The sequence below is a fragment of the Falco naumanni genome, chromosome 7 (genome assembly GCF_017639655.2).
Source record: "Falco naumanni isolate bFalNau1 chromosome 7, bFalNau1.pat, whole genome shotgun sequence".
Classification (NCBI taxonomy): Eukaryota; Metazoa; Chordata; class Aves; order Falconiformes; family Falconidae; genus Falco; species Falco naumanni.
The window spans coordinates 9943181-9970973 of NC_054060.1; the positions used below are offsets into that span (position 1 = coordinate 9943181).

At 53.9% G+C, this 27793-nt stretch overlaps 1 protein-coding gene across 1 annotated transcript; it reads left to right on the forward strand.

Moving 5' to 3' along the window:
- On the forward strand, positions 1 to 26986 carry RGMA (repulsive guidance molecule BMP co-receptor a). Its single transcript, XM_040602218.1, has 4 exons — positions 1 to 333; positions 7582 to 7697; positions 20374 to 20885; positions 23489 to 26986. The coding sequence occupies exons 1-4, from the start codon at positions 320 to 322 to the stop codon at positions 24188 to 24190; spliced, it is 1344 nt and encodes a 447-aa protein (XP_040458152.1). The 5' UTR covers positions 1 to 319; the 3' UTR covers positions 24191 to 26986.
- Positions 26987 to 27793: the final 807 nt, after the last annotated feature.

The window sequence follows — 27793 nt, forward strand, 5'->3', positions numbered from 1 at the left end:
TGCTCCGGGCGGGCGATGCGGCTCCCCGCGTCCCGCTGAGCGAGGCCGCGCTGCACCGCGCCGGGGCTGCCCTGCGCCGGGCAGGGGGGGCTGCCTGCGCCGCGGCGGGCCCTTCCCCCCCGCCACCGCCGCTTCCACCCTTGGGCGGGGTCTTTTCTTTTTCCTTTTTTTCGTTTTGTACTATTTTATTTTATTTTGTTTTATTTTATCGGGGTTTATTCGGCTCGGGTTTATTTTTGTTTTATTTACCCCTCCTGGGAAAAAAAAAAAAAAAGCCGCCGCTCCCTGCACCGACCCCCGCGGCGGGCTGGAGAGGCTGATGCGGCCGCTAAGGTAAGCGGGGGCGGGGGGCTGCGCGGGGCCCCCCGGCAGCACGCTGCCCCCGGCTCCCTGCATGGCCCTTCCTCCGCGGGACCTGTTGAGGCTGTCGCTCCCGGTCCCCGGCTGCCTCCTCCCTCCCCAGCCGACAGGAACCACGATTCTTCCCGTTTTCTCTGCCCAGCTCGCTCCCTCCGTCCGGCTTGATGCTAGCCTGGCGTGCATGCGGTTATTCATTTATCCTCCCTTCTGATGGTTGCCACTAAAAATGCACCCTGCTGGGCTAAGTCAATGGAATAATTCCTTGCAGACCACTGATGAGAACCAAAAATACCCTCCCCGGGATTTTCCCCTTTCCTTTGGATAGCCCATCACGGGGCTGATCGTGATTATCGAGACCGGAGCGCTTCATTTGCGGAGACACAAAGCTTTCCCTTAACTCCCGTGGCTGCAAAGCGCTGGGGTGTTCGCAGGCTCCGAGGGAAAGAAAGAGGGGGTGGCAGCTGGACAGATGTGGGACATGGGCAGGGACGGCCACATCTGTGCGCAGGGAGAGGACGGGCAGCTGGAGCGTGTCTGGCCGGGGGGAGACTTTGCTGCTGCGGAACCGAGTCCGTAAATAGCCCATAACCTCAGCCAGGAGCCGAGGCAGGGGCACAACGTAGTCCTCAGCCAGGACATTTTGGAGGCACCAGCCCTAGCAGCCCCTGTTGAGGCTTGTTTCCACTCTTGGGACCTGCACGTTGCCCTTCCTAAATATTATATATATTTAAGGAAACCGGGCTGTGTTTGCAAGACAGGTGCTTTTTGTTGTGGTGGTGGTTGCAAGGCAGGAGATGAAAGTTTGGTGGTGTTTTGATGTGATTCTTGATTGCTGCCTGTTGGAGTAATTGCATCGCAATTGCTCAGAGGTAGAATCAATTTCCCCAAATTGAGATTTTAATGGGAGCTCGCAAGCTGCTGTTATGTCATGTGGTTTAAGGCGGCGTTGGATTGCATTTATTTTATAAATTGGATAGTTTTGCAGGCGGCGCAGGGATAACAGCACCACCCAGTGGGGCCGCAGCCCCGGCCCAGCCCAGCCCAAATCCAAGCCCAAACCCAGACCCAAGCCCTGCCCCAGCCCCAGCCCCAGTCCAGCCCAGTCCCAGCCCAATTCCAGCCCCAGTCCCGGTCCCAGCCCAGCCCGGAGCTGGGCACACCCGGGAGGACTCCTGGTGCCACCTCTGAGCTGCTCCCCCCCCCAAAAAAAAAAAAAAAATCCCACTTTCATTTGCCAAAACACCTATAGAGGTGCTGGATTAAGGTTGTTTAATTATTTTTTTCCCCCATAAGAAGGAATGTTCTCTTTCTCAGATATTCAGCAAAAAGTTTTAAATCGGCTGAGGACACTGTCGCTTAGGGTTCCACTACCAAGAGCGCAGGAAAGGGGTCCTGCAGTGGGCTCTATTTCTGGCCACTGCTGTCAGGAATTCACAAAAGAAGACCCGGGAAAGGCAGTTGGGTTTCACAAAGCTTTTTCCATAGGATACTTTAAACACCCCTTTGTCAAAGGGCTGAAGATGTAGATTTGCAAACACTCGATGCTATCTCCCACCTTTAAATGAGATCCAGGAGATGTCCTTAGCTGACCCGTCGGTTAGACGGGGGAGAATTAGGGAGCTATGTTTGCACTTTCTCAAGATACCAGTAGCTTTTAAAAGCAGCAGAGAAAAGCTGTCCCATTACATGGAGTGTTTTCTGTCTCTGCTGATAAAACACCCAGTTCTCTGCAATTCTTCCGTGCTGCTTATTTTTTGGCAGTTCAGATTTACCCATCTTTTCTGCTGAGCTGACTTTTGGCCAGTTGAACTTGCTCTTGGGAACCTCCCAGCCCACCTTCTTCTTTTATTATTTTTTTTTTTTAGAGGGGAGCCCAGATGTGAAGAAGTTACACTAAAGAGATAGTGCTTTATATTTACCCCAAAGATGAGACTGGGCCAGGAAGACCAGCTCCCTGCAGGGAACTAAATATACAAATGGTGAATTCCAGCCAGCCCTCCAAACACTGCCGAACAAGGGATGGTTACATCCTCCCCTGTGTAGGAGTCAGGCCTCACCCCACAGGGCTTTGCAAGCAAGGGAGAGACACGAATGAATGCCACCAGTCAAAAAAAAAAAAAAAAAAAAAAAAAAAGGTTGATGGGATGAACTCTATTTGCCTGAAAATATCCCTGCTTGTTTCACTTTCTGTCATGGGTGAAACTGGAAGCTTTCCACCAGTCCATCTTCCCTTCCCCTTGTCCAGCCTGCCTGGCTGTGAGCGTTTAGGGGTGATTTTTATGGCTGTGAGCTTGGAACAGGCATTTTGAAGGGGGCGCGCACAGCAGGGTTACCCCCAGCGACTTCAGTTGGGGCTGCTGTTAATCAGTTAATCTGAGGATGCAAAGGTGCAGGTCAACAAAATATTCTCGCTATTTTATTTATTGGAGTTATAAAATTTTATTTTATTCCACCTTCAACCCACTGGCCTTTTTTTACACAGCCAGATTGGTGAATCTAGTGCTCACAGGGGCAGCTGCGGGGAGGTGGATTAGCTTAAACCAGCAAACTCTTCTCTGCACTTTGCTGCACAGGGGTGTGTTGGCCTTCAAAGCCCAGCTCCATGCCATCACCTCCGCCTGCCCCATTCAGTTACTGCAAAAGTTCAGCGTGGGGCACTAATGAAACCTTGGGGGGACACTTTCCCTGTCAGCTGCCCTACCAGGAATTGTACTGCAAGGCAAAAGGTTTGTAGGGAAGGGGGTTTAGATGCATCTTCAGCAGCTTCAAGGCGTACAGCTCAGGGAGAGCGTCTGCTGGTGCTGTCAGCCAGGGAAACTGTAAAATGATGATAAAAAACCCTGTATGATGAGTAAAAGGAAGGTCTTTAAAATTAACTGCAGCGTTTCCCAGTATTGCAAACATCAGAGCTGTGGCTGTTACTTTAGAAAGATGAAGGGGGGTTTTTTTGTTTGTTTTTCTTGCTCAGAGATCTTTTTCTTTAGTAAGGGAACTTTTCAGAGCACAGGTGTTTGGGTTTACTTCCACGAACATTTTGGGATCAGTTGTCAAACCTCCCTAGACAACAGTTTGGGGATTTCCACTCCAAACTTCCTTTCTTCCTCCTTTAGGGAGCAATTTGCATTTTGCCGCTCACCCCAAACACGTGTCATTGCACCACATTTCAGGATTAGCTTCCTGCGCAGGTGACCGTGCCTTACCCCAGCCCAGCCATGAGCAGAGCCCGTTGAAAGCCTTGTCCTGAGGCAGAGCAGGCAAAGGCACGTGCTGAAGCTGTGTGGAGATAGTTGTGTGAAGAGTGGCCACGCAGAAAGTTCATGGGAGAGTCAGGAGCAGACCAGGAGCCCTGACATCCATTTCTCTAACTACTAGTTACAGTCCTCAGAAATACCCATGTTTACTATTTTAGCCATATAATTACAGGTAGTGAATAATTCCATTAGGAAGGCTGTAAGGGGAGGTATCATCTGTAAACCTTAGGGTTCAAATTAGACATGTTCATTCAGCCCTGTTGAAGCCCACAGCCATACACGGTGTGATGCAGGGCAGAGAAAAGTTCAGACGAGTGATTCCAGCTGTGTTTCCCCGGGGAACTGGGAATCTTTCTGCTCATCCTGCAAATACCTCCGAGAATGCTATCAGCTCTTCACCCCTCCATAACACCACCAAACATGAGAATCAACGCGCAGCTGACCACGGAGGTGCCTTTGCCCCCGGAGCTGAGCCGCTGCTCAGCGTAACGCCGGTGTGCCTCAGAGGTGTTTGCATTTTAGCGGTGGGTGGTTTCCCACATACTGCTTGCAAAGAGCATCAGGCTCGGCACTGCCCAAATGGGGAGCCCCAGCCAGGCTCTGAGAAGGAAAGAAGCTGGGGAAAATGCAGTCGCTCCATGTTTCCAAGCCTAGATATCCCTGTTAAGCAAGGCAGGGATCTGAATTTCCCGTAGACAGCGATTTCAGTAGGTGATTTAAAGTCCAGGTCTTTGATTCAGCTAATCAGAAAGGTAAAGGTTATTTGAAAAACGTAGGAGGGGGAGCAGGATTTCAGAAACACACCTTATTTGGGGCCTTTTCCTGCTCTGCAGTTACAGTTTGGACACATCTGTTGTTTTCTCCAGCGAAATCCACTGCTTTGATCGGTGCCAAAAACAGCAATCCCATTTGCAATGCATGATGCAACTGAGCAAAATCAAGGAGAAATTTTTACAAACTGGCGCCAGGGGCATTGGACCGTTGCTTTATGGCAGTGCAGTTTTCCCTTCACCAAAGGCAGAAGATCCAACAAGGGTCTTATTTTAAAAATAATGCTTCAAACTGGATTCCAGTCTATCATTGCAATGCGTTAGCTTGCCACAAAACGGCAATACCGAAGTGGCACTTTAGGTCAAACAATAAAACCAGCCTCCCAGCAGCTATTTAGCAGCTGGCTTTTAGAAGTTCATAATTCAGATGTTTTTTTGAGTTAAAAATAAATAGATCATGCTATATGTCATCAGCTGGGATAATAGCAGAAGTGATGTTTTTCAGATTGAAATAAAAGCAAAAGTTGCATTGCAAGAGGATGGGGTGAGAGCAAGAGGAAGGGATTTGGGGTCTGAAATCCCATCTCCTGGATCTTTTCCCCCTGCCTGGGCTCTCCCCAGCTCATGGACCTTTTCCCTCCTCCCACCAGGCCCGTTCCAGCTTCCCCAGGCCTTTTCCGGCTCCAGCTCCCTACACATCCCATCAGCAGGCATTTTTTCTTGGGCGATAGCAGCAGCTGGCAGGGTTTGGACATGCTTGCCCCTGTTTGATATCCCCCTCAACGAGGTGCTTCGAGTAGGCATTCCTCCCATGCTGCCTTTGCTACGGGTCTGGATCTGGCCTGCCAGCTTTCATCTTCTGCCCAGCACAGTCTGGCACTGTCTGGCAGTTCTTCTGCACACAGAGCTCCCTCTGACTTTAGTGGACATCATCTGACCGCAGTTGTAGGAGGATCAGGACCAAAACACATCTCCAAGTCAAGCAGGCAAGGCCCCAGGATTTTTGGATCCCATCTGGGTCCCAGGTGGAAAAGCTTCAGCATTGTAATTCCTGTTGCAGCCTAGACAAAGCCCCAGTGATGTTCCTCCTTCATTTGGAGGCTAAAGGGCTCAAACCCCACAAGGAGAACTAGATAGGTATTAATAGTTATCGTTCCTTCTTGGATTTTTGCTCCCATTTCCTCTTCCTCGCCTCACCCTCCATGGGATACCTGTTATAGCTAAATCAAGATTCAATCTGCGACAGGGAGATCACAAGCTGTCACTGGAGACTTTAAGCTACCATCACTCCAAAAAGCATCCTTAAGGGTATTTGTGAGGCAGAAGAGAAGGGGATTTCCCAGGACAGCTAGATGCAAAGTCAAAGAGCATCCCAGGCCTATACCAAGCTGCAGGAGGAAAAACACGTTGTTAAAGGGCATTTACAGAGTTGGGAGGATTGGGTAAAAACAACAGCATCCTTTTCTTTGCATAAGGTCCCCAAGAAAAAGGAGATGAAACATTAGGATGGCAAGGGGGGACTTAATCAAAGGAGAGCTAATGATCTAAAGCAGAGAAGTTAAAGCGTATTAATTAAAGCGTATTACACCCGTAGGCAATCTCATTCAGAAGTGAAGGTGTCTTAATTCACTGTGGCTAAAACATCCTTCAAGGGAAATTTTAAAGAGATCCAAGTGGGCTGTTAAGGTGATGCCTCCCTCCTGGCCTCCTGGGTGGAGCAGCCCCACTGCATGGTGGAGCTTCGGATCCAATCTGCTCACCGCTCCTGTGGCATCGCAGGAGGTGGACAAGAGCAGGATTTTTAAGCCCAGCAGCCCAACGCCTGTGTGCTTTGAGCTGCTGCTCCACCTGCTTGGTCTGTGAGCAGGGAGGGTGCTCCCAGGGCTGCCATCTGCCCGGGGGCTGCTCAAAGGGTCTCTCAGGGGTGCTTATGAAGTGAGAGCCCCAGAACAACTGTACCAACACAACTGCTGAGACTTTCTCCCAGCGAAAGCGGAACATCCAGGCCTATACGCAGGCTGCAGACCAGGCTGAGGTCCTGAGAGAGTGTAGGTACGTGTTAGTCCTCTCCATCAGTCCTCAGCAGGCTGGCAGCTGGATTTGGGGACTCCGAACCCTTGTCCCCCTTTCTGAGGACCATTGGTCTAATGATAAGGATCTATAAGACTTGCCGTTCCTTAGTCATCGTTCCTTAGTCATCGGGGATTACCTCACTGCTGCCAGTGCCACTGCCAGTGCCCGTGTGGGTGAATGACCTGGAAAGGTTGTGAAATGCTCACACTTACGGCGCAGCTGGGGCTGGGGCAGCATGGAGGAGCTCCCTGTGCCGGGGGGGCTGTCCGTGCCCCAGCAGGCGGGGGGCACAGCATGGCTCTCGCATCCCTGCCCAGCACGAGCTGCCCAGCATCTCCTTGCCTCAGTTTCCCCCCTTTGCTCTACGGTGGCCTCTTTGCTCCAAACGGCTTAATCTGGGAGAAACCCAAAGCGAAGTGCTCTTGTTAGGCCCAGGGGAGAGAGACAGGGAGGGCGCGCTGGCTGCTGCGACCTCGATGGGGCGGGAGGAAGCCCCCCCCCCCCCCCCCCCCCCCCCAAACAGCAACAGCGCTGCGCCGCACGGCGGCGGGCAGACAGGGCAAAATCGCCAAAGCCCTTCCCGCTGCCCACCCCCCCGGCGTGGGACCCCCCGCCACCCCCCACCCCGACCCCCCATCCCTGTGGGGCTGCAGCCACGGCCGTACCCCCCGTGCGGGTGTCCCAGCGCCCCCCCCCCGCCGCCCCCGGTGCGCACCGCGGCGCCGGCTCCCCCGCCCCTCCCGCCCGCCGCAGGAGCATGGCCGGGGAGGCGGGCGGCCGCGCTCCGGAGGGGAGGAGGCGCAGGGAGAGGATGCAGACATTGGAAGGCAGCCGGGATGATTGATGGTTTGAGCTGTTTTGTAATGGGAGGGGAAGGAGAGGAGGAGGAGGAGAAGGAGAAAAAGTCCGTGTAATCTTTCAGTGCGGAGGCCACCGGAGCCCGGAGCTGGGGCCGCCCGTCCCTGCATCGCTCCTCGGAGCCATGTGGGGCTTTTGATTTTTTTCCCCCTCCAATTCTTTTCTTTCGATTGATTTATTTTTCCCTTTTGTTTTTTTATTCCCCCTCTCCCTTCTCTTTTTTTTTTCCTTTTTTTTTTTTTTTCTTTCTTTTTAAACTCTTCTTCCAGGGAGAGGATAGTGGTTAAAGCTCGAGCTGGATGGATGGGTATGGGGAGAGGGGCAGGATCCACAGCCCTGGGACTTTTCCAAATCCTCCCTGTCTTTCTCTGCATCTTCCCTTCAGGTAAGGAACAGCCTCTTTATTTTGAAGAATTTTTTCCTGTATTTCTCGCAGCCCTTGGACAGCCGCCTCCATTCCCCGTCTCTGGGCCTCTTTCTCTCTCCCCCTCTCTGCAGCAGTTTGCCACATGTTTAAAATAAGCAAGTGGGGCTCAGTTTTGGTGGTGCCCCCCCCCCATTCCTTCTTCCCAAAGCATTTGCGCTGGGTGTTTTTCCTTGACCTCATCTTCTTTGTCTCCCCGCTGCCTCATCCCACAAGGAAGGAGATGGTGGAAAGCAAAGCGATCCCGGGCGGAGGCAGCCGGGGTTGTTGCTGACAGCGGCAGGCAGGTTACGTTGTTCTCCCGTTCCCGGGTGTGCTCTGTGCCTGGCGGGGGGCGGCGGGGGGAGCACAGGACGCGGGACCCCCACGCGAACGCCCCAGATGCCAAATTCCTGCCCGTGAGTGCGGTGGGGGGTCCCCGCTCCGAGGCCGCCTGGAAGGGAAGAGCCAGAAAGCTGTTGCGGAGGGGGTAAGGGGGGGTCGTTGCTTTGTGATTGCGGGAAGGTGGGGGGTCCGGGGGGGGTCGCAGGGCCCCGCGGAGGAGGGAGCACGGCCCGGGGCTCACCTGGGCCAGGCAGCGCGGCGGGCGGCGGAGGATGCGCGGGCGGCATGGAGCGCCCCCCGCCCGCGCTGCCCCCCTTCCCGGCCTCGGGCCGGGCGTTTCGGGGGGCTTAGCGCCATTATTTCGTCGGAAAACACCCTCTCGGGCCAGAGCACCGGAGCCGTTGTGCTGTCCGGGGGTGGGATGGCAACCAAATGGTCCCGCAAGCATCGGCTGCCCGGCCGAGCCCTCCCCGCGCACCCCCGGCCGCTCGCACCTACTGCGGGTCCCCGCGCCCCCCTCCCCACCCCCGGTTTGTTTGTATTGTGTCAGAAAAGGAGAGAATTTCAGAATTACAGCTGAAAACGCCATCTGTTTCCAATGAATCCCCCATAGTTTTTCACAATGTTTTTGGCAGATCTCTGCCTGCAAATTCCTTCAAGCCCTGAGTGCTTGTTTTTGTTGGGGGAGGGGAAACCCAGTCCACAGAGGCGGATTTGTTCCTTCCAAAACTCTCCAGTTTCTTTACCTCCTTTTTTTTTTTTTTTTTTTTTTCATTTGCAAGGGGTAGGGGGGGGAAAGGAGAGAAAGCAGGAGTGAGAAAGAAAAGCTTTAACGCTTAAATCTCCCCGTTTATCTTGCTAGTTTAGTAAACCTTTCCCTGTCTTTTTTTTTTCATTTATTAATTTTTAAATCGCCTCTGCCTTTCTTTTGCATAACCGTAGGTGAAGCCGTCTTGCAGACACATGTAGTAAATAAATAAATAACTGCTTTACGCCCTTCCTTCCCCCCCCCCCCCCCCCCCTTTGCCCTCTTAGCCTTATTGCAGGAGAGCGAGCCTTTTCAGCTCTGCCCTTAAGACTGAGGTGGCCCTGCGGACCCCACTTCTCCCAAGGGACTTCCCAGCAGGCTGGAAGCTGAACCCCTTGGGTTTTTTTCTTTTTTTTTTTCTGGAAACTCTGGAACTGCTCCCATATGTGTTGCTTAACGCCCTTTTCAGAGCGGTTGAGTTGCAAAGCGTTGAGGCTGTGAGATTTACGGTGCAAGAAAGAACTTGATAGGAGATCTGGCTGGCTGCTTTGTTTGATTCTCCCTTCAGCAGTCAAATAAGGTGCAAAGAACTGGCAGAACGAGGCGATCCGGAGCCCGCGGGAGCGGGGTGCAGGCGGAGACGGTGCTCCCCATGCGCAGGGCTGGGAGCATGCCGGGGGCTTTCGTTGAAAGCTTTTTGGGGTGGGAAGATAGGAAAAGGAGGGGATTTATTCCGTGGCATATCCTTTGCCCCTTTTTGCCTGTGCTTCCTGGGAATTTGTGGGTTCCCAGCAGGTTCCCAGCCCTGAGGAAGCTTCGCGCTCCTCCTGAGAGCCCTGGGTGAGCGGGGCTGCTGGAGGCTGCCCAAGCGGGCGCTTGGCATGTCAGATCAGTGCCTCGCCGAGTCCTGCCCTATTTATTTATTTGCTTAACCCCCCCACATACACCCCCCCAGGCTGGATTCCCGCTTGTGCTGCTCTCACACCAGTGGCTTCACCCTGCTGCCTCCTGGGCAGCCCCCACCTTCGAGCACCCTTGGGCTGGGGGCACCAGTGTGGGTCATCTCTGCGTGGGTCAGGGTGGCCGCTGAGCGTGGGGCAGCTGGAGAAGGAGGTTTGGGCAGAGCAGGCCACTGCGGACAGTTTCCCTGACAGAAGTCCTGCTCAGTGCCCAGTCCCAGCATCGGGTGCTCATAGGTGCTGTCCCCTCCCAGCTGAGACCCTGCTTTCCCCGGGGGGGGTTGGCAGACCCCAGCCCCTGCCTCCCATTAAGGGCTGGGCTCAGTTTTCTTGCAAATCCTTTTGTACCCTTTGTACTTTCAAAATCTGGCCCTGCGTGTCTTGCCCCAGATGTCAGCCTTTGCTCTCCCCCTCGTACTCTGGTTTGCTTTGGCTTTCCCTGTTTGTCTTTAGTTTTGCTGTTCTGGCTGTAATACACTCCGGCCTCCAAAAAAAAGTTTGGGATTTTCTGCCCTTGGTCTATCCAGGCAATGTGGTTGATTCCAGATAAGGATCCCTCCCTACTGGAGGTGTATTGGATCGGTTGATAAATGGCTTTTGTCTCGGTGGCAGGGAGGGATGTGATCACAGCATTAAGCCGAAATTGAGCAGGGGGGCTTAGAAGCTGTTAAAACAACACACCCCCCCAATGCTGCAAATGGGGAGTCGGGCTGGGGGCCGGGGAAGGTGGTGGCAGAGGAGGAGCGCGCCTCTGCGGGTTGTTGTCAGGGCAGAGAAGAAGGGAGGATTTCAAACGTAAACCTGGAAATATTTTGGCTTCCCTGTTTTGTTGCTTACTCGGAGCTGGTCTCGTACTTGGAACAGGGAGTTCTCTGCAATTGCCAGCAAGGCTCGTTGTGGGGCTGGAAGGAGGCGCCTTGCGATTAATGCAGATGGGGTGGATATGTTGCTTTTTTCCACAGAAAATCCTGAAATTCCCAGCCCTTGGTTACTGAGAACTGGGGGAATGTTAAGAATGACTTTGGATTTATCATGGCAGCAGCTGAGGTTTCCTTCTTTGTGGCCTGAACAGCTGTGTTGAGTTGGATGTGCACATGAAAGCGCTCACAGGGCTGGGCAGCCATAAAAACTTACTAACCTGGGGGCTCTGATCTCCCTGCACCAACCTGCTGTCCCCAGAGAGCCAGGCTGCAGTGCTGGATCTGGCCCCAGTGACAACAAGTTTTGCGGTCTCTCTTCTGGCTTCCTGATGGGCACATCCCATAAAATAACCGTAGGCTCTGGCAGGGTGGTGTATGGCCCAAGCGAGCCCCTCCTCAGCCCATCAGTCCCTCTGGGGACCCCACAGCTGAGCCCTACAGCTACCAAAGGATAAGTGCTAGTGGGACAGCAAAGAAGGTCAAAGACAAGGGGGTTTGGTCCATCTGGTTGGGTTTGATGGGGTTTGATTTGCTTTTCCCATTGGAGCAGTCTCTGAAGCAGGAATAAGGGGGAGTGTGGGAACCCACGAGCAAAGGAGCATTGAGGTCCCAGGTGGTGTGAAGGGGGTTGGGGTGAACTAAGGCTGCTGCAAGCCAGGAGTGATGCATGCTGAGGCAATGGGGAAGGGGTTTGGGGGAGGATGAGGGATGCTTGGAGATGCGGCTGTGGTGGGGCAGGTGAGGGGACGCCCTGGCCTTTTTCTGGCTGCCCTAGCAAATGCTGCCCTGATGCTGCAGATCAGAAGTGAGCTGTGCAGGCAGAGCCCTGCCTGGCTGTGCGCAGCACCCGGAGCGCTCTTGTAAGAGGAGAGCCCCTAAATGCCTTTAAAAAGCTTTGTACCCTGCACTTGGCAACTACTGGGATGAAAAGAAGAAGATATTTATTCCCTTGTCCCTGGGCTCTCAAAATAACAGGGCGTTCGATTGTAGCCTCAAGATTGCTTTGCACTCAAGTGCAGTCCGGCTGAGTAAATCACTGCTTCACCAGCTGAAATTCCTGCAGCAAGGGGGAGAATTGAATTATGGCCAACTGCAAAACCAGATGCCATCCCCTTGATGAAGTCATCGGGCTCTTACTGCAGAGAACAAGCTGGCTCCTACACACACGCAGCCCTCGTAGGCGCAGACTGAGCCGCTCTGTCTAACAGCTCAGCCGTGGTGTGCGGGGCAGCTGGAGGCTGGCATTTCTGCCGATGCGAGAACAGTAAGTCCTTCAGGGTGGAGCACCAGAAGAGTGTCGAGTCCCGCTTTCCACTGCATGAGCATCCAAGGCAGTCTGGCCATTTAATTCCCAGCAAGCAGAGCTGTCCCTGCATGTGCGTGGTTTTTATGGGTCAGGCAGAGAGCAAGCTTCACTTGAGCCCAAAGTATTTTCTCCTCCCTCGGTTTCCTCTCCTTCCTGGACAGCTGTTGACTTTGGTCCCCAAAGCCCTAGTAATGATCTATGGCATTTTGGTTTTCAGACAAGCTACCTTTTTTCTCGCTGTGTGACACGCTCCAGCCGGCCCTCTCTGAGATGGCAGGGACATGTGGCAGGGCATATTAGGGACAGATCTTGGCTCTGGGTTTTGCCGGCCCACAGCGATGTGAGAGCATCACTGTGCTGGGGATGGGAAGGTGGGGAGCAGCGGGACTGGAGGGGTGGGCTCCAGTTAGAAAGTTACTTTTTCTCTTAAAACGAAAACCTGAGCCCAGGAGGGCCAGCAATCGGATGCATTTGAAAATAAATAAACCTCTGAAGGTCTGTGGCTGTGAAGGAGGAACAGATATTGTGGCTTCCGTGGGGCATGAGTGATGGTGAGTGAGTCTGGTGCCAGGTGGAGCTAGCCTACAAGAGGGGATCCACTAGATCCCCTGTGTGCCCGGGTGCAGCTCCAGCATCAGTCAGGTGCCCACTTGGGTTTTCAGTGGGCTCATGGGGCCGCTGCTTGCCAGCCGGGCAGCTGCCACCCCACGCCCTGTGCGCAAACCAACGCCTCCGATTGAGATGCCGCAATTTTTTGGCAGGCATTTAATTGTATAAATTTGCCTCATCCAGATTTATGTGCTCCGGGCTTCTCTCCATCTACTTGTTTCGTGTCTCATTTACCTCTCTGTTTGAAGGGTTGAAATTTCACAAGAACACGGTGGGGATGATTATTCCTAGAGGGAATCCACACCTGTGAGCAGAAAGCGTTTCCTTGCCAGCCCTGCCGCGGCCCGGGCGAGGGGGAGGAGGGTGAGGGACCCACTGCCACACCTGGGGGGCCCTGGGGCGCTGGTGGGTGGCAGCCGTGCCTTCAAAGGCACCCTGGGAAAACAGCTTAGGCGTGGGGAGAGTGATGTCTGCTGCAAACCCAAAGTACTCGGCGATGGGGGTGGCTGGCAGAGGTGGCCTTGCCTGGGTACCACTGCTTCAGAGAGATGGGGACATGGGTGGTGTTGGCTGGGGGAGGGAGCGGTGGGTGATGCTTCATGCACAGGAAGAGAGCGAATCCACCTCTCTTCCCAGTGGGCTCATCTTGGGTGAAACCCTTCACGTCCTCAACATCCTCATCTGTAATCTGTAAAATGGACCACTCCCCTCAAGGAGATTTGCCGGCTCTTGAGGGCTGTTGGTGAAAGCAGCTAGGCCCTCCCCAGCCGGGAAAGTCAGGTGTGCAGCTCCAGCACCGCTTCCCAGCCCACAGCACGCCATGGCGGGCAGCCAGCTTCGTTAGCACCCTTCTGCAGATGGAGAATCAGAGATTGCTTCCCTCTCTCCTTGTCTTCCATCCGCCAGCTTGTGGTGGAGCAAAACCTGCATCCTCTGAACCATCCTTCCTCTGAGCAGGTGAAAGCTCAACAGTTGCGGCAAAGGCAACGCTGAAGCCTGAATCCCAGGATGAAGTTTTACGAGCAAAGTCTGTGTGTGACTATGGCTGCTCCGGCTGTGAAGGCTGGTTCCTCCTTTCAGCCCATCACGCCTCCTGAACTTCCCAAGGGTTGCTGGTAATTCTCAGAGCAGCATCGCCAGCCACTCGTGGCCCCAGCTACAAGCTCCATGATTGATGCCCTCTCCAATGGTGTCTGCTCCCCCTTCTCCCTGCGTGGGGATGTGGAGAGAGCCTGAAGGAGCAGGGAGGGGGACTGGGAGAGATGCATTCACCCCCGCTGAGCATGCCGGGTCAGTGGTAAGCTGACTCTGAGTCGAAAGAGCTGACTAAGTGACAGGAACAATCAAGGGCTCCTTCGGCAGCATCCAACGGTTTGTGCCGTAGCTGGCGAAGACACTGACTCTGCTTTTTTCCTGCCTGTGCTTGCCCCGTGTCTCCGCACGCCTGGAGAGGAGAGATGGGGGCCGTGAACCCGGCACTGAGGACAAAAGGGAGTTGGCCGCGGCAGGTCCTGCAGATGCTTTCGTGACTGACACAGGCTGAAACGGGAAAACTCCTTCTGTGTCCCTCTTTTGACTTAAAAGGATCTGGAGAGAGCCTTTCCCCAGCAAGACAAGGACCGGGTTAGGAGATGCTGCGTGGCTTGAGGTGTGGTGGCAGGGACATCCCGAGTCACGCTGTCAGTGCGTCCTTCGCCTGGATTTAACGCATCGGCTGCTGTCACCGGTGGAAGAGAGCCCAAACCCCCGCGGGGAAGGTGGCCCCTCCGAGCCACCCTCCCCACGCACGCCCTTGCAAAATATGAGCTCCAGCTCTTTAAGAGTCAGGTTTATTTTTCTCCTTCAGTTCCCTCCTCCGGGTCCTCCCCCCACTTCAGTGCAACTGAAACCTGATCTAATCCCTTTGCACATGGGTAATTTATTGGTCTATTGGGCTTTTCTTGATGGCAAATTGCATTGTCTTTCTTCCTGGGTTGAGGCTTTGGAGCAGTTTGCTGCATTCCTGCAGCTCTTTTCTCAGGGCTGATCTTTCACACCCCCTCTGAGCACAGCCAAATCAGTTTTATTGGGCCTCTTTGTTATGCAAACAAGGCAATAATAACCAGGCTATTATTCTGCAAGATTGTGCTTGATTAACAGTTCAAAGGAGGTCGCTGGAAGAGCCCCGTGCTGCCACCGCGCACAAATCCCTTCCCGCAGCTTGGGTCAGGTGGCCCTTGGGTCCCCCTGGCCCCGCGGTGCCCGGGGGGGGGCTGCGGGAGAGCTGCCCCTGCCCATGGCACCCCATCCATCAGGGCTGCGGACCGCTCCGATGGGCTTCTTGCTCTCCCTGGTGTGATAAGGCGCCGGCTGATGCGTGTCGTAGAACCATAGGATAGTCTGGGTTGGAAGGGACCTCTAAAGGCCATCTAGTCCACCTCCCCGCAATGAGCAGGGGCCTCTCCAGCAAGAACAGGTTGCTCAAAGGCCAACCTGACCTTGAATGTTTACAGGGACGGGGCATCTACCACCTCTCTGGGCAACCTGTTCCAGTGCCTCACCACCCTCATTGTAAAAAATTTCTTCTTTATATCTAGTCTCAACGGGCATCGAGATGGCTGGCACGTGGGGTGGCTTGTGTAGACTTCCCTGCTAGGACAGGGACAGTGCGAGGGGCTGGATGCAAAGGGCTGATGTTTTCCATCCCCTTTGGTTTTGTTTTGGACTTCTGAAGCCTTGCTGGAAGGGATCCCATCAGCCAGGCTTTTGAGGAGCAATGTGATTTTTTAAAATTTTTTTTTTTTTAACTCTTTGGGGGTCATCTTGGTGTTGGTGGTGACTGCTGTCTGCCCAGGAGCTGAGCAGCCCACATCTTGAATCTGGTAGATGTTGCTGGTATTTAGCACCTCCAAGAATTGTGCCTTTCCTATTGAGGTGTCAGCATAAATATGTTTATTTAGATTACTTAAATAAATATGTGTTCAGGAGCCTAAGTCTAGGTGCTCAGATCTGAGGCCAAAGGCAATTACATTTTACTGTGTTCTCCAAAAAAGCCTTTTACTGCATGTGTGAGGCTTGCACATCTACACTTCAATCTATGTATTTGGAAAGACGCGGGATGATGTATTTGCATCACATGTGGGTGATGAAATACTTTCCAGCCCGTTAGTAACCAAGAGGATATTAAACAACATCTTTTAGCAGTGAGCACTTTAAAATTAACAGGTCTGGTTAACATACACCCAAGAGTCTTAAAAGAATTGGCTTTTGATTACTGAAATTAATTTCCAGTAATTCTCTTTGCTACAGAAATTACAGGAGAACAGATGAATTGTTGATTTTGTACTGGTTTTCTGAAAGAGCATGATTTGGGTAAAAAATCCAGGTAACCTGATACCAGCTGAAGGGAGAAGAGGGGGGCACTGATAATTAAAAGGCTGTTAAGGTTAGATGTGTGCATATAATATGTTTGAACACTTAATTTTAACAGCATGTAATATAATGTACCAAGGACAAGGGCAGAGCAGTGGGGCTGGGGTCGCATGATACCCCAGGCTCCTGAGCATGCGTTTGGTGGGCCATGGGATGCTTGCTGGATGGAGGACCGGTGCTTTGCAAACCGGGTGCTCTGGAAAAGGTCTTGGCCAAGCAGCACATCTTGGTGCCTGCCTCGGTGCAGTGGCCCGGCGAAAGGGGTGACCTTGGGAGAGCAGTGAGCGTGTGTCCAGCATCGGTGTCGCCTGGCGGGGTGGTAGGTTTTGCAGGAAACAAGCCTGCTGGAGGGAGGTCTGATGGTAGAGCTGGGCAAACACCTTCCAGTGAGAACTTAAAAGTGCAAACCGTTTAGCTTATCTAGAAGATTGACAAGTGACTCGATTGCAGCGTGTAAATATCTTTGTGGGAAACGTACTGGTTACTAGCGGACCTTTTACTGCTTTGGAGAAAATCACTGGTTCTTTTTATGTCCTTACAATGAAGTCAGATAAAATCCACTTAGGACCAAGACCCGTGTTTTGTAAAGGTGATAAACTCCTGAAACAGCCTGCTGAGGAAAGGGGTGGCTTTTCAGCCCACGCAGACCACAGAAGTCCTCATGGGAGGTATACCTGAACAAACATGGGGCACGGGGCTACGCACAGGGGGCTGTCTTGGTCCCGATGATTTAATGATTACTTCTGGCGTTAAACTTACTGACACCATTGGTTTCAAGATACTGAAGGAAATTCTGTCCTTGGTTTAAGTGGCACCAAGGCCTTGAAAGGAGAAGATGATAGGGAGGTTGGGAGGTGGCTGAGCTACCAGGGGTTGAAGTCACCCGTCCCTGGGATGAAGGACCCCTTTGCGATGGACAAGGGTGGTGGCATCACCCAGACCCAGGGGTGCCTCTCAGATCCCAGGAGAGCCTTGCTGGGTTCCTGCTTGAGAGGGATTTGTTTCTGTGCTAAGTCATCTGTGGTTGAAAAGCAGATCCATTGTGAGTCGATGGAAAATAGATTATGCGAAATTGAATAAACATCATTTCTTGGCCTGGGTACAGATGAGCCTGCACCGCTGTGCCAAAGCTGCTGCCAGAAGGGACGAGGCAAGGCGTGCTTGTCAGGAGGGGGAGAGGGTTGTGTTTGCTCTCCTCCACAGCCTTTATCGGCCACGGTCCCTCCCCAGCAGCCGGAGGGGGTTGCCAAACTCGGTGGCCACTGGTGTGGTTGGAGAAATGTCGATGGGAAAGCCCAGGTGTGAGCAGCCCGGGAGGGCGTGCAGCCCTGCTCGCAGGCTGCCTTTGCTGCTGCGGCACCTGGCTTTGGAAATCTGGCCTTATATGGGGCCCTGAGCGAAACAGCAAAAAGGGAATGGGTGCCAAAACCGGAGCGATAACATCTTAAAGAAGAACGCTCCCCCTTCAGGCCCAGGGAGGAAGGAGATGGGCTTCCCTGCCCTCAGTTCTGTTGGATTTTTTTAAACTCGGTACCTTATAAAGTCATGCGTGACCCTGGGCAGTGTTGCAGTGGGGGATGCTCGGCATGGGGACGCGTTCAGCGCTGAGTGTCGGAGGGCTGCTCTGTCTGTAGGCTGCCACAGCTCATGCCTGAATCTCCTGATTCAAGCGAATTAAGCATGTCCTTAAAGAACAACAGGCTATGGCTTCGTTCCTATTAAAAAAAAGTCCCCTGTACGCAGCAGCTGACGGGCTGGAGCAGCCAGAGCGTGCAGCAGCCTGGGCTCTGCAAACGGCTGGCTGGGTGGGATGCTTTGCACGCTGCATCCTGGTGCCTGAGCGAGCTGTCAGGTGAAGTGGGGGGTGTGGGTCCTGCACGGCCAGGGACATGTCTTCCAGCTCCTCCTGGGGCTGTGCTGGCAAGTCTGACTGCAGTGACAGCGTGTTCGGCCGCATGCAACCTCAAGGTATCCTCTAGCTGTGCATTAGCATAACTACTAGGAAAGCAATGATTTTAATTGCCTCATGCCACAACCGTTTGGGATAACTGGCAATAGTGGGACTAGTCACGCTCCTGCACGCTTTTTTGACTCCTGCCTTCCACTGGGAGGGTCCCGGGGCGTCTGCAAAGCTACGCTCACAGTATCTCATCACAGGGAGTGAGATGCATTTTCCTTATTTTCCGCCCTGATAAACCCACACCCACACCACGAGCATCTTGCCCTGAAACGCCCCTGCTTGCACTCCCTGTGCCAGCAAACTCGCTTGCTCCTGTCACTCTGACTGTGCTACTGTGTGCAGCTGCCAGCATTAAATACCATCCCTTACTTCTCCCTCTGGGTTTAGGCACTGTGTTAGCTGTAGCGTATTGCAACAGCCATGTTTGAATGTGTAACCTTCAGAGCCAAGGTGGGCAGCACTGGGGAGCCGGGCTTTTTTGCGTGCTGGTAACAAGACATTGTTTGCATCCCATTTCTCACCTGGGAGAAGCAATAATACTCCTTTGCAACCCAGCTGGCTGTGATGGGAAGCCCACTGATAAGCAAAATGTCTTTGGCGGAAAACCACACTCTTGGGGTAGAAAAGAAAGCGGTATGAAATAATAAATATTTCTAAATTTGAGCCATACAATGCAGAAGGCTTAGCAGAAACATGAGCCCATGTCCCAGGTCAAAAGCCTGTGACCAAGTCACCTCTGGTCAATGACGAGTTAAAGGCTTTCCACAGAGGTTCTTGCAGGTTTAAATGAGATGCTGCCAAGACAAAACAGCTCCTGGGTTCTTGGTGCTGTTGCTAGCATCTGAGTTTATTAAACACGAGTTTTAAAACTGTGAGGAACCTGTCACCATTTCCTATTTGCGCTTGACTCTTCTTGGAAAGGGAGAGGAGACAGGCTTGTTTCTTAAAGCTGGACTGCGTAGTGTTTTATGGCCCTGGTCTCCCTTTCTGATTTTCCAGCACCAACTGTGTTTAGGTTTCCAGCACTGCGATGTTTAAAACTAAAACATACTGTTTTCCCTGAAACAATACTGGGGTTTGTAACTTTCTTTTTAAACAAATCTGAAACGGTTTTGGCACAGATGCCTTGCCAGCCTCCTTCTAAGCAAACCCCGAGACAGTAATATACGTATATGCCTGCGAGAGGCACCATGAAAGCATCTGGAAATGGTGGGGCTTTCCTTCTTTCTGCTGCCTTTTGTGCCTAAGCCCATCCTGTCTCCAAGCCCTCCGAGGGGGTCCATTAAGAGGAGATGAAGGAAAACACCGTGAATTTTAAGTGGTGTGAGCCTGGGTTGGCCCAACAAGACTCCAGATTGGCAGGGGCAGAGCGGTGTCTGTGCGGTGCGCAGCGATGGCCACGTGCTTTTCCTACAGCTGCTTTCGAGGCTGCTGCAGGGAGGCCCCAGGGGGCAGAGGTTGTGGAGGGAAAAAGCAGGATTTGAATTTTCTTCGCCTTACTCCGCCTTGCCAGCAAGCACTGGGGCTCTGGCTGGGCAAAAGCCCTGCTGCCTTCGCCTCCGCGTGGGCAGCGCAGGCGGGCACAAAGGGGAGGCGGGGGCTCAGCTGGCATCCCTGCACCCTGCCGCACCGGTTTTTCTCCTCCACCTCTTGTTCTCTCTCAGTGGGCTGTGGTGGGGAATGGGCTCCTGGGGCTGGGCAGAGCTGTGCAGCAGTCAAAAAAGAGGTTTTTTTGGCTCCTGGTTCTTTCCAGGGGCACGGGGTTACTGGCAGGCGCTGCTCCCAGCGCTGCTGCAGCCATGAGGATGGTGAGGTGGCCGCTGGCTCTGCTGCAGGGGTGGTCACGGACAGATCCTGCTCTAACCTCTGCACGTTGACATGTGGCTGGGGCACAGCGGCCGTGCTGGGGCTCAGTTTCCCCATGCCCACGAAGGAGGAAAAGGAAGGTGGATGGATTTTTGCGCTGGTAGAGCTCGGTCTGGACACAGTGCACGGGAATTCGTGCAGCACAGAGCTGTGAATGTCAAACCCTAAAAGCATTAAAACCCAGCTGCATCTCCCCCCGCATTAATGATGCTGTCTTATCGCTGCTAATGACTATGGCCCATTCTTTCACACCCTGGTTTTCCCCCAGGAGCATTAATCTAAAAGGGGGACGCTCTTTGCTTTCTTGGCTGAAATCGGGGCAGATCCTGTTGGTTTCTTTGGCTTTGATGCATGAGAGTTGGGTCATGTGAGAGGGTCACAACTGGCGAGCGAGGCCTTATCACGCGGCAGAGCCAATGTCATGAGTTTGGTCTGTGGGAGGAGGGCACCGACCTCTTGCCGGGGGTAGGGTTGGGTGTCCCACACGCAGGCATGCAAGCATTGACCACCTTTGTTTTCCTCCCCCTCCCGCAGTGACGTCTCCATGCAAGATCCTCAAGTGCAACTCTGAGTTCTGGGCGGCCACGTCGGGCTCCCACCACCTGGGCGCGGAGGAGGTGCCTGAATTCTGCACGGCGCTGCGCGCCTACGCGCACTGCACCCGCCGCACTGCCCGCACCTGCAGGGGTGACCTGGCCTACCACTCCGCCGTGCATGGCATAGACGATCTCATGGGGCAACACAACTGCTCCAAGGATGGCCCCACATCCCAGCCCCGCCTCCGGACATTGCCCCCCGGGGACAGCCAGGAGCGCTCCGATAGCCCTGAAATCTGCCACTACGAGAAGAGCTTTCACAAACACTCGGCCACCCCCAACTACACCCACTGTGGGCTCTTCGGGGACCCTCACCTCAGGACTTTCACAGACACTTTCCAAACCTGCAAGGTGCAAGGGGCTTGGCCGCTCATAGACAATAACTACCTGAACGTTCAGGTCACCAACACGCCGGTGCTGCCTGGCTCCACGGCCACCGCCACCAGCAAGGTGAGCCTTGGGCATGTCCCTGTGGGCAGAGGTGGGCAAGGGCAGAGGTGCTTCTGAACAGCCTTCCTTTCCACTGTCTCTCTCCTCTGCCATTCGCACATCTCCTTGGGGAGGGTAAGACCAGGTGGGGGCTCCTCTGAATTTGAGCATTTGGCCCTAAATGGCAGACACCCATCCTTCCTTTGTCCCCACCTTCACGTAAATGGCCTGTGGTTTCTCCCGGAGCACATCCAGCCCCATCACGGTTAGCAGGCTGAGATGCTGCAGCTCAGAGGGCCATCACGCCCAGAGCGAGGGATTGCAAATTAAAGGGCTCCACCTGGGCGACTACCAGGTGGTTATGAACAGCCAGACCAGGAATGATGGTGGCATCTTTTGGAGGACACCCAAGGTCCAAGCAAACCCAGGACTGCCCTCCAGGGAGTTTCCAGATTGCAGGAAAAACCCTGGAGAGAGCTGAGCTCCTCACGCTGTGTTCCCCTCTGCCCAGGCTCGTTATTGTCTCTGTGGTTTGCAGCCCAGTCAAGGCATTTTGTGGGGCACAGTCTGTTCTGGATGTGCTTTGACAGCCTAAATAAACATCCTGAAGGTACAAGGCAAACACTGAGAAAACCCAAGTGAAAATATGCTGCTGTGAAAATGTGCAGGACTTGTGTGGCACGGCCTCAGCTTCAGGAGGAACCCGGAGCTGATGAACTATTAATGTTGCTCCATGGTGCACAAGCTCTGAAGTTAACAGGCCACTTTGTACGCCAAAAAAGGGGAGGCTTAGCAGGAAGCACCCTCTTGCTTTTGGAAGATGTCCTGTCCTGCCGTGGCTGGGACTTCTGCTTCTCCCTGCATGTGGGGAGAGGAGAGAAGCAAATTTAGGGCAGTGAGTGCTGCTCAGCTCTGTTTGACCTTTTTAGCTTGAGCTAGAGCTGGCATTTTGGTTTTGGCCTGTCCCTAATAAACCTTAAAGATACTTAATGATGTTCACAAGTCCTTACCTACCAAAAGACATCAAAACCTGCTGAAACTTGAAAGGAAGTCTTGGCTTGAGGAAACTGGTCCTTAAGGACCCCAGGGAACAGCAGCTTCTCGGCTGGATCCCAGGGTCACCATCTTAATTGAGCCTTTTCACCATTGTCTGCCTCACGGGCTTGCGGTGAGGAGTTAGTCATGAGATCTGCAGCATGAGCTGTGGAAAGCGCTGCTGGGTCATTGATGGAGGACCATGTGCTGCCGGAGAGGATGGGAGCCTCTCGGTCCATAGGGCTCTTTTGTGTTTTTGCACAAAACCCCATGTTCTCTGATCTGCCCTTCTTCCGCCAGCCAGAGGCAGGGCCGGACCCGGAGGAGGCAGCAGGAGGTCCATGCAAGGGGCAGTGCAGTTGAAACCCAGGACACGGTGGTGCCTCATGACAGGGCCGAGGAGGGGAGAGAAGGGCTGCTGCAGGGCTGGGAGCATCTGGGCACTCGGCAGAGGAGTGGGTGGGGGAGAGGGACGTTGCCAGGGCTTTGGACAGCGCTGGGCTCCTCACCAGCACCACTGGGAGCAGAGGTGCTGGGAGCCACCAGCGTGCCCAGCCCAGTCCTTGGGGAGCCTGTTTTTCCCTTCACACTCAGCCTTTGGGCGTACCTGCCCTGAGGCTGCTGGAACTGTCTCTACTCCAGTCCTGCCCCACTGGCCAGGTCTCAGTCTGCCCCTCCATGGGTGCCATGTGGCAGGAGGCTCCCCCTACCACTCCTCCTGCATGGAAAGAAATACAAGATGAAGAGCAAGTCTGCAAGAAGTGAAGAGGAAGCATAGTTTGCATGGGAAGAAGAGCAAGTTGCATTTCCTTCCGTGCAAACTTTACTCTTCCTCCTTCTCATCCAGCTGTCCCACCAAAGCCGGGTCAGCAAGGGAAAAGCAAGCACTGTGAGGTCCTTCCTCCTGCAAGGGATCTGTGTTTGAGCCCAGACAAGGGTGGGGAGGCGTGGTGGGCTCAGTCTTCACCCTTATCACCCCTAGAAGGGCCTGCCCACTGGAATATGTTGAACACCTGTGTGTCTGCGTGGTTGAGATGGAGCATGACGTGTTCCGAGGTCCAGAGGAGAAGACTCTTGTTGGTCTGCAAGTGAGCAGGGAAAGGAAGAGGCCCAGCCCTTGGGATGTAAATGCCATGGGAGCCACAGGAGAAGCTCCACCACCTTTAGGAGAGTCAGGGCTTGTCCCCCTCTGCCATCTGCCAGGCCCTGGAGGCAAGACAGTGCTGCATGCATGGGCATGCTGCCACAGGCCTGTGAGTAGTGATACTCCACCCAGCTCTAGCTACAAAGGAGTGTTGGGCCTCGAGATAACAGCGCAGATCATCCAGGTGGTACGTTCAGTCCAGCCTCTGGGTCTTGCCTCCATACACAGTGTCCTCATCCCTGTGCTGAAGCAGGATGGCCGTGCCTGGGTGCCTGAACGTTGAGGCAACTTCTTAGGATGAAGCACTGACCTATGAGCTGAAAGCCACATGCCCAGCCAGGCTGAGCAGGCAGCTCCTCCACCTCCCATGCTCCCGGTGGTGGCCATATGCTCTCAGGTGGTCATTGCTCGTGGTAACCGTGTTCCTTTCTTTCCTCCCCGACAGCTCACCATCATCTTCAAGAGCTTCCAGGAGTGTGTGGACCAGAAAGTCTACCAGGCAGAGATGGACGAGCTCCCCGCTGCCTTTGCTGATGGCTCCAAGAATGGTGGGGACAAGCACGGAGCCAACAGTCTGAAGATCACTGAGAAAGTGTCTGGCCAACACATCGAGATCCAGGCCAAGTACATTGGCACCACCATCGTGGTGAGGCAGGTGGGCCGGTACCTCACCTTTGCTGTGCGCATGCCGGAGGAGGTGGTCAATGCCGTGGAGGACCGGGACAGTCAGGGCCTCTACCTGTGCCTCCGCGGTTGTCCGCTCAACCAACAGATTGACTTCCAGACCATCCGCTCGGCTCAGGCCACAGAGGGTCGTGCTCGCAGGAAGGGGCCCAGCCTGCCGGCCCCCCCTGAGGCCTTCACGTACGAAACGGCCACGGCCAAGTGCAGGGAAAAGCTGCCCGTGGAGGACCTCTACTTTCAGTCCTGCGTCTTTGACCTCCTCACCACAGGGGATGTCAACTTCATGTTGGCTGCTTACTATGCCTTTGAGGATGTGAAGATGCTTCACTCCAACAAAGACAAGCTGCACCTCTATGAAAGGACACGGGACCTCGCCCCGGGCAACACGGCTCCCTCGGGGGGACCCCCCGCCCTCTGGGTAGCACTGCTGTGTTTGAGTCAGTGTTGGTTATACTTGTTGTAGAGGTTTGCTCCTTCACGCCACGGAGAGTGGGGAAAGGGGAGCAGGAGGAACCAGGGATGAGATGATCATGCTGGACCATGGGAGGCTGGGTATCAGGGCCACATGGGTTGTCCTCAAACCTCAGCCCCTCTCTTTGGCACCAGGTCCTCCACCTTCCCAGCTCTTGCCTGGGAGGAACATGCTGCCGATGGGACCAGTCAGGAGTTTTTGCTGAACTGTACCTTGTCTGGACCTTCCTCGCCTCCCCCTCTCCTCCTCTTCCTCTTCCTCCTCCTCCCAGTAGTGTGGGTGCTGAGGAGCCCCCAACTCCCTGTAGCGCTCTCCCACGTCCCAAAAATGCACGTGGTGACTGTGACCTTGGCGTGCATGAACATGGCTTTGTCTTCAGAGAGCAGAGCCCATGGGGAGGGCACAGAGCAGCCAGATGAGGCCAGACCTGGCCAGCACAGCAGGGTGGGCTTTCTGCTCACTGGGGCCGTGCTCCGCTTTTCAGGCATGTCCTGCTCTGCCCACAGCCCAAGTTGCAGAAAGTGGTACAAGGGGCTGAAGAAATGATTGGGAACGGTCCCATGCTTGCCTGGCCACTGGTGCCAGTCATCTTCTGGGTGGAAGGAGGACACGGTCCTCAAGCCTCAGCTTGCATTTGCTGTGGTTCAAAGGGCATCTCCTGCTTTAGCCAGCTCATTTGGCTGATTCACTCAGTTTTATTCCTGGCTCCCTTGTCTCTGCCTGGACCCACTGAGGACTCTTGATGGCAACGGGAGAAACCTGGCCAGTACCCAAGTGGTTTCTGCAACTTCTGCCCAGCGCTGGATGAGTTCCTCACACCATTTGCTCTCCGGTCCCCTAAAGCTGGCAGTGGGGAGGCTGCTCAGTGGGAGACCCGATCCGCACCTCCCTCCAGCCCTGCACCCACTCGCCTGCCTGCGGCTCGGCCGGGCCCTGGGATGGAGCAGGAGTGTCGCGCTCTGTTTGTTTGCTGCTAGGTCTCTGCTCCGCTCCTCATCCTGGGGACGCAACCTGCAACCCCATTGCAGACCAGTTGCACCTTAAGCCCTTCTGGGCTTGAATCAGAAATGGGGCAATGTTAGAAATCCAGCCAGGAGATGGGAGGCAGCAGAGCACCCCCCCACACACACCCCCCAATGCCTCTAAATGTCTGTTCCCTGCCTTGAAACCATCAATAATCTCCTTCCCCCTCCACGTAGTGCTGCCCATCTCCTCCTGTCCATGATCCTCTGTGGTTCACCTCATCACTCGCTGAACAAACAGCAAGACCACCTTTGGTCTGCATCTTGGAGACCTCCTGATGGGTTTCCCCTCCTTTCCTCAGGGGGAAGTTCCCAGAAGCAAGCCCCAAAACATGTTTCTGTTGGGGGCACCTCCTGCTCTCAAGGGAGGTCTCTGAGCATGATGAGACAAGCTAGCACCAAAAGAGGTGGGAACAGGCTACATTTGGCAGTCTGAACTGGTGCCAAGAGGCAGCCTGGTGTAAATACTCAACGTGACTATTCATTGTGTCCTAACAGCTCTAGAGCTCCATTTGTAAAGCAGCAGAGAAATGCAAAATTGTGTCAATGGATGTAATTTATATTGTCTCTTTAATATATAGAGCCCTGGCATTGATCTCGTGTGACTGTACAGATGAAGAGATGTAATTGGTTTTTAAATGTTTAAGGAAAGAAAAGAAACGAAAATATGTGTTTACTACTTTGCTCCTTGCTTTGTTTGCTGGTGCCCCAGGTATTCTGTTTAGGGGAGATTTTGAAATAAGGATATCACAGTTCGGAGGCGCTGAGGAGAGCAACCACTGGATCACGGCACAGGACAGTTTAGTTTCCCAATGCACTAATTGCTCAGCTAGGCCCATTTGGACTTTTTGTTTCCTTTGTTCAACGATGAACCAAGTTTTTGTCTTCCCTGGAAATTCAAACCACAAGTTTTAAAAGCCAAAATTTGTCACGAAATAAGAGGAAACATTTATTTCTTGCTGTGCTACCCCATAGATAACAGCAGCTCTGCAAAGCATCCCTCTGAAGACACAGTGCTTCTTGAGAGCAGTCTTAGCTGGCCAAGCCACAGCGTGCCAACAAGTCAATGCTTCCCTTAAGACCTCCCCTTCCTATAAAGCAGTCACCCTACGGCACGATGCACTGTGGTTTAAGGGTAGTTTCCAGCCAAGGAGAGTCTGTTTAATTATGGTGTGGCGCAGTCCCACTGTCCAGGTGAGCACTCCAGTGGTGGCCGGCTGTTGTATGGTGGTTGGGGTATCCCTATTTTAGAAGCAAACAGTGAAGCACTTTATTTTGGTTGTGTTTGACCCAGTTCTGGTTAAAGGTGAAGTGTGGCCAAGAAAGACCCGATACTTGGAAAAAAAAACCCAAACAAACGTAGGCAAAGGCGGGGGGGGCAGTACAAGAAGGCCCCACCACCACCTCCTCCCTGTGTTGAGACCCACGGGAGTGTCACCGTGTGTATATACTGTAAATTATTTATTGAGAGAAACGCAAGTAAAGTTTGAGGTTTTTTGACAATAAATGAGTGGGTCTCATTTTGTTCCCAGTGTGTTGGATGGTGCTGTTCACCGTGCAGGGTGTGAATGCTGCCCCATTTCTGCATTCGCTCTAAAGCAGCCGTCTTATGCCTGTAACCCGAAGAGCCTTTGAAGAGCTCATTTCTGTCCTGAATTCTGAAGAATTTCACTCTGGCGCTCTGTCTGTAGCCAAATGAGAAAACCAAAAAAGGGGTGGGCTGAGAAAATACAAATAAACTACTGGAGCTAAGGAAAGGAGATGTGGGCGATGGAGTCCCACTGGGTACCATCGCCCTTTCCCTGCTCACCCGGCAGCAGGGACCGGGACGTGCACCCCAATGATTTCCCCTTCTGATGATCTCCCCTTCCCTGGGCATCGCTCTTGGCCCCAGGTGGGTCTGTTACTGCCCTCTAATGAAGAAAACCAAAACTGCAATTTAATTAATTTCCTTCTTTTAAAAAAAGGTGAAAAACTCCTTGCCCCAGGCGCTGGGTCCGGGGAGATGCTGAGGCCGGGCCACCAGCACCAACGGAAAACATGTTATTTGGGCAAATCCACGCACAGACGCCCAGCACCAGCGGTCGGAGACCCGGCCTCCCCTCCCTCGGAGCCCTGAAGAACCGGCAGCTTTTGGGAAGAGCCAAACCCGCTCCTGCCGCTGCTCGCAGCGCTGACGGAGCTTGGCTTTAGCTGAATCTGCGAAGTCACGTAAAAGCTGCCCGGGGGCCGGGGGTCCCCCTGCCCGTAGGTCACCAGTGGGCCCCCGCTCATCAGCCTCAGGCAGCAAGCAACACCTGCATCTGCTGGTGGGAGAAAGTGCCAATGGAAGGGGATGGTGACCCCCAGTGACCACAGTGCCCCAGCCTTGTGCGGCACTGAGCTTTCCCCGGGAGGGCAGTGGGGAAGGCACAGGCCACGCAGGGACACCGGGGCAGCGGTGGCAGCAATGTCCCTGTGGCATCTGGGAGAGGTTCACACTGCTCTCCAGGCCACGGCCGGTGAGGGTGCAGCCCCGGCCTCTGCAGGCCGCTGGGTGCTCCAGGGTCCCGTCCCGCCCCAGCCCTCCCTG

What these genes read in the sequence shown, in the direction of transcription:
- RGMA (XM_040602218.1), top strand. An exon ending in TCTCTGCATCTTCCCTTCAG is followed by an intron (nt 7,698 to 20,373) that starts GTAAGGAACAGC and finishes CCCCTCCCGCAG; the next exon opens with TGACGTCTCCATGCAAGATC. An exon ending in CGGCCACCGCCACCAGCAAG is followed by an intron (nt 20,886 to 23,488) that starts GTGAGCCTTGGG and finishes CCTCCCCGACAG; the next exon opens with CTCACCATCATCTTCAAGAG.